Source organism: Opisthorchis viverrini, assembly GCF_000715545.1.
Source record: "Opisthorchis viverrini unplaced genomic scaffold opera_v5_42, whole genome shotgun sequence".
NCBI classification, from domain to species: Eukaryota; Metazoa; Platyhelminthes; class Trematoda; order Opisthorchiida; family Opisthorchiidae; genus Opisthorchis; species Opisthorchis viverrini.
Window position 1 is genome coordinate 826,456 of NW_008751698.1, and position 3,993 is coordinate 830,448.

General features: G+C 39.9%; 1 protein-coding gene across 1 annotated transcript in view; it reads right to left on the reverse strand.

Moving 5' to 3' along the window:
- Positions 1-1,990, reverse strand: part of T265_03081 (hypothetical protein) — a gene marked incomplete at both ends in the record, with an annotated part of 18,519 nt that extends 16,529 nt beyond the window's left edge. The window contains one exon of the mRNA XM_009167486.1: positions 1,694-1,990. Coding sequence (XP_009165750.1) covers positions 1,694-1,956 — 263 coding nt within the window. The remainder of the gene's footprint in view (positions 1-1,693) is intronic.
- Positions 1,991-3,993: the final 2,003 nt, after the last annotated feature.

Genomic DNA, 3,993 nt, shown 5'->3' on the forward strand with positions numbered 1-3,993 from the left:
TGTTGAACTTAAGTTACTTAGCAAAATGTGGAGCCGTTGAATTAATATTTTGCTTAAAATGTCATGAATGTGCAAATTTCCGAAGAGTGCACCAGTCGTGAGCTAACAATTTCAATTAAAAATCTAGGCATTGGTGATAAAAATGTCAAGGGTATACCGATATACCGATCACCGAAAAAACATCATCGCGTTTTCAAAATATTCATCATATTCATAATTAACGGACAGTAATTTTCCGGTAATAGAATAAAATGTAAAAATACTCAGCTCTTTTTTTAATGAAATCGAGGATAATTTGTAGATTAAGTTTACAGCGTAACTCCGTCAAACTAATATGAAATGAGTCATGTGTGCAGGTATATTCTCATTTTGGAGAGAACGCAATATATTAGGCTGATGAATGTTTCATTAGGTCAATAAGTACATTAGTTCAGAATTGTATATTACTGGACTCGGGATAATGACTCCCTGATTATATTAGCCACTGGTATTGGCATCACTAAGTACCCAATAGTAGATCAACGTTACATTGCTCCATATCTAGAAGTAAGGGCAATACTGTAAATTTTATCCATTTTTTTCGTCCGAGAAAATAAGTATTTCTGTGTAGCGTTATTTTGAAAAATAACGTTGCGTAGCCATTCGTCAAGAGGAAAACAACTTCAGGTAATTGAGTTTCTATTGCTAGTTCCCCCCATTCGACACAAAGGTTCACTTGTGGCAACAACTAAGTTAGCAGATGAAATCCTACGAAAGGACCAGATGGGTGATCGCATTCCCAAACAATCAAACATCTGAAATGCTTCAAAAGCACTCGAACAGTCGAGTATACTTATGTGGAATACCACTGTGGGGATAAGAAATATCCCCCATCCTTTGCCCTAGTCACTCCCGACAGAAAGCTCGGACAACTATTCACTAGAAAACTTGTGTCGAACAAATATTGCAACCTATTTCTCAAGGACAACTGGAAATAGCCCAGTTGTTGAAGTAGAAACTCGAGTGTTGGTGAGTTCTGTTCGTGGCGCCTGTGAGTCAGCTGTCTTCAGCAGCATGAGTCAGCGCCCCTACTCAGTGCATAACCGATACAAGTGTTCGCCTCTTTGAGATTGGCACGGTTTCTGGTAAATTATGACGTTTGAGCATTCGTTTTATGTGAATAATGGTGTTTACAGTTCTCCAGAAAATTTTAGTTTCAAAATCGTCTGCAAGTCGCTAAGCAATACACAAAACAAATAAATCGTTTTCGCTCGGATCAAAATCCTAAGTTTCTTGTGCTCTGCAGACATCCGGTATTTATTTTCGAGTTTCTTACATAGGAACTCTCAAGAACCGATGTCATGGTTTGAGTCCTAGGAAGATATCGTGCTCTCTTTGGGAAAACTTCTCAGTGCTTTTGGCTTTGAATTCAGAATTGAAGCTAGAAATTAATCTGTCAGTTCTGAACCACCGGAACCGCGAGCGTGATTATGAAGCCTGACGCTTCCATAACTATGTGAACTATTCCTTATTACAATATGATGTCTAACTGCGGTCACTTTATAGAAAACTTCTTGTCCGAGGAAGATGAAAATCGGGAATTTCATGATTCCATGCCTTAAAATGAACGCACTCCAGTTTTAGCCATGACTCTTTCTGGAACATTGATGCATGCACATAAAAACGAGCAGTTTCAAAATCGACTGCAACCAACCCATTGGTGTGTTCATGAGCCAGCTTATTTTGGGGGGCTTTTGGGTCATTGGATGTGGAAGACAACTGATGTGCATCTGGGTTTTTCGGAACTTCTGCGCTTCGAAATCCAAGTGATCTGCTGCCTGTGTCCACAGGTTGGTTCTGTACTGTAGTTGGCACTATCAGCAGATAAATGATGAATATTTCACGCAATGATGCCCCAACGACGTTCCGAGAGAGAAACTTCATTCTGTGCCGGTACTCAAATGGTTGGTTCATCATCGCTTGTCAGATTTCCATCAAGATGACATAAAAGGCTGAAACAAAGGAAACATTATGGAGTATTTATTAAGTGTTTCAAGCTGAGCTACTGCTAATGAAAACTCCAAGACTTCGCCTAAAAGCTTGTAATAAACTAAGGTATCGTTTCAATGGTGGTGTATGCCAAATGGCTCAAAGCCATGCAGAAAACCACACGTGCTTGGAGTGTACCGATGTCGATCCATGAGAGATCAACTGTCCCAGATTTTTCGGTGAAATACTGCTATGAAGATCCGGGTTTGAATCGTACAGAGAGGCCCTCACGTTGACAGTCGGCAAATACAACGCTAATTTGTACTCACGAAAAGCCATAAATGAACAGTTCAAAAAACCACTGAAGTACATCAAAGTTTGCAGTGATAACGTTCACGGCAGTTTTATCACACAAAGTCGGAGGACTTGGATTGATTCCGTTTGAAGTTTTCTGGAAGATCAGGGAGACAGACCCTGTGGTATGAAATTTTTTGTATGGGAATCGAGCTTCAACTGCTGCACACAGGCTCCTTAAATCTCACTGGTATCATAACCGAAATCAACGTCTAGAGACGCATTCAATCATCAGTAACACTCATTGACCCATACCAACGGAGATCCGGTGCAGCTAGCGACTGGCAATTCTATCTTATGGCTATTTGGTTTTCGGCTGAAACCCGATTATGCAAATTCTTGGGGTGTATTCTGGATGAGAAACTAGTCAATCCTGGAGTAAAGATAGACCATTACTGAAATAAGACGACCGATATCAGTTGACGTAACCAAACATCATTGATTGAACGGACTTTTCTGCATTATTAAGGTATGCTTATATATTTGTATTCCTCTGATTACGATTACTGTTCAACGTGGCTTGGTGGGAGATTAGGAGAAATTACACATGCCTGCACAGATTTATGTCCAGGTTCAATAGCCATGAGAATCATCCTACATGTCGAATAAATCCGTAGGAAACCTGTTTGATGCACATCACTTGATGCATCATAGAATTCCGTAATTGCTGCACACATTGTTTTGGAAAAAAACGTTTGGTTTGAACAAAGAGTACCACAGTAACAACATATACTGAGGCCTATATGGAGTGCCACTGGGATAAAAGCACCCTATAAATCGTTGAATAATGTGAAAAGGGTATCGACTTGGTAGAAAGTGTCATGCAACTGGGTCAAAACAAATGCAAGATGTTCAATGTTAAACGAACTCCCCGTTATTCGGTAACCCTTGTCTAAATACTAAAATACCTGATTGCGTGTATCTTCTATGTGCCCCACGGGTTGAACAAAGACTGTCTCAATGTGGACAACTTTTTGGGCATTCTGTATTCCGTGAAACAAAATCAGCATATTGGAACGAATTCGATTTTTTCCAGCTGCCAAATTATTTCACTCGGGTGTAAGAGTAAACAAGTCAGCAGACTTTTGATGTTGAAAATTGAAATAAACTATTGCTGCTGATAAACTGACATGATTTCTGCTGCCCACATAATCCTTGTAAACAGATGGTCCCTAAAAGGGTGTTCCCAATTAGGAATTTACTACTAATTTTTGTCATTATAGAAGGGCATTCAAGAGGCGTGTTTCATTTAATCTAGGCGCATGAATCCACCTATCTATATTGGCGTTGACGAATTCATCTGAGCCAGTTTTTCGGTTGACGGTGCTTAAAGTGAACTCTTACCAAGGAGTTTTTTGTTCCCCGCTAAGCATAGGATTGTCCTGATTCTGACTGGTTTGTATCACGCTTACTCTTGTATGTTAGATGTGTTCTAGCATTTTATCGAATATGTATCTGCCTTTACTACATCAGCTACCGACACATGATTATAGCAGGTTGCGCCGTAACGTTCACACGCAACCACACTACACAGATACATGAATCAATGCCGACTCTCTTACACGAATTGTTGAATTCTATCCACAGTTCACGGAGATATTTGCAACAGGGTGCAAAGGTCTACATTGTGTAACTAGCTGTCTGAGTGTTGCAGAAATTGTGTATCGAAAA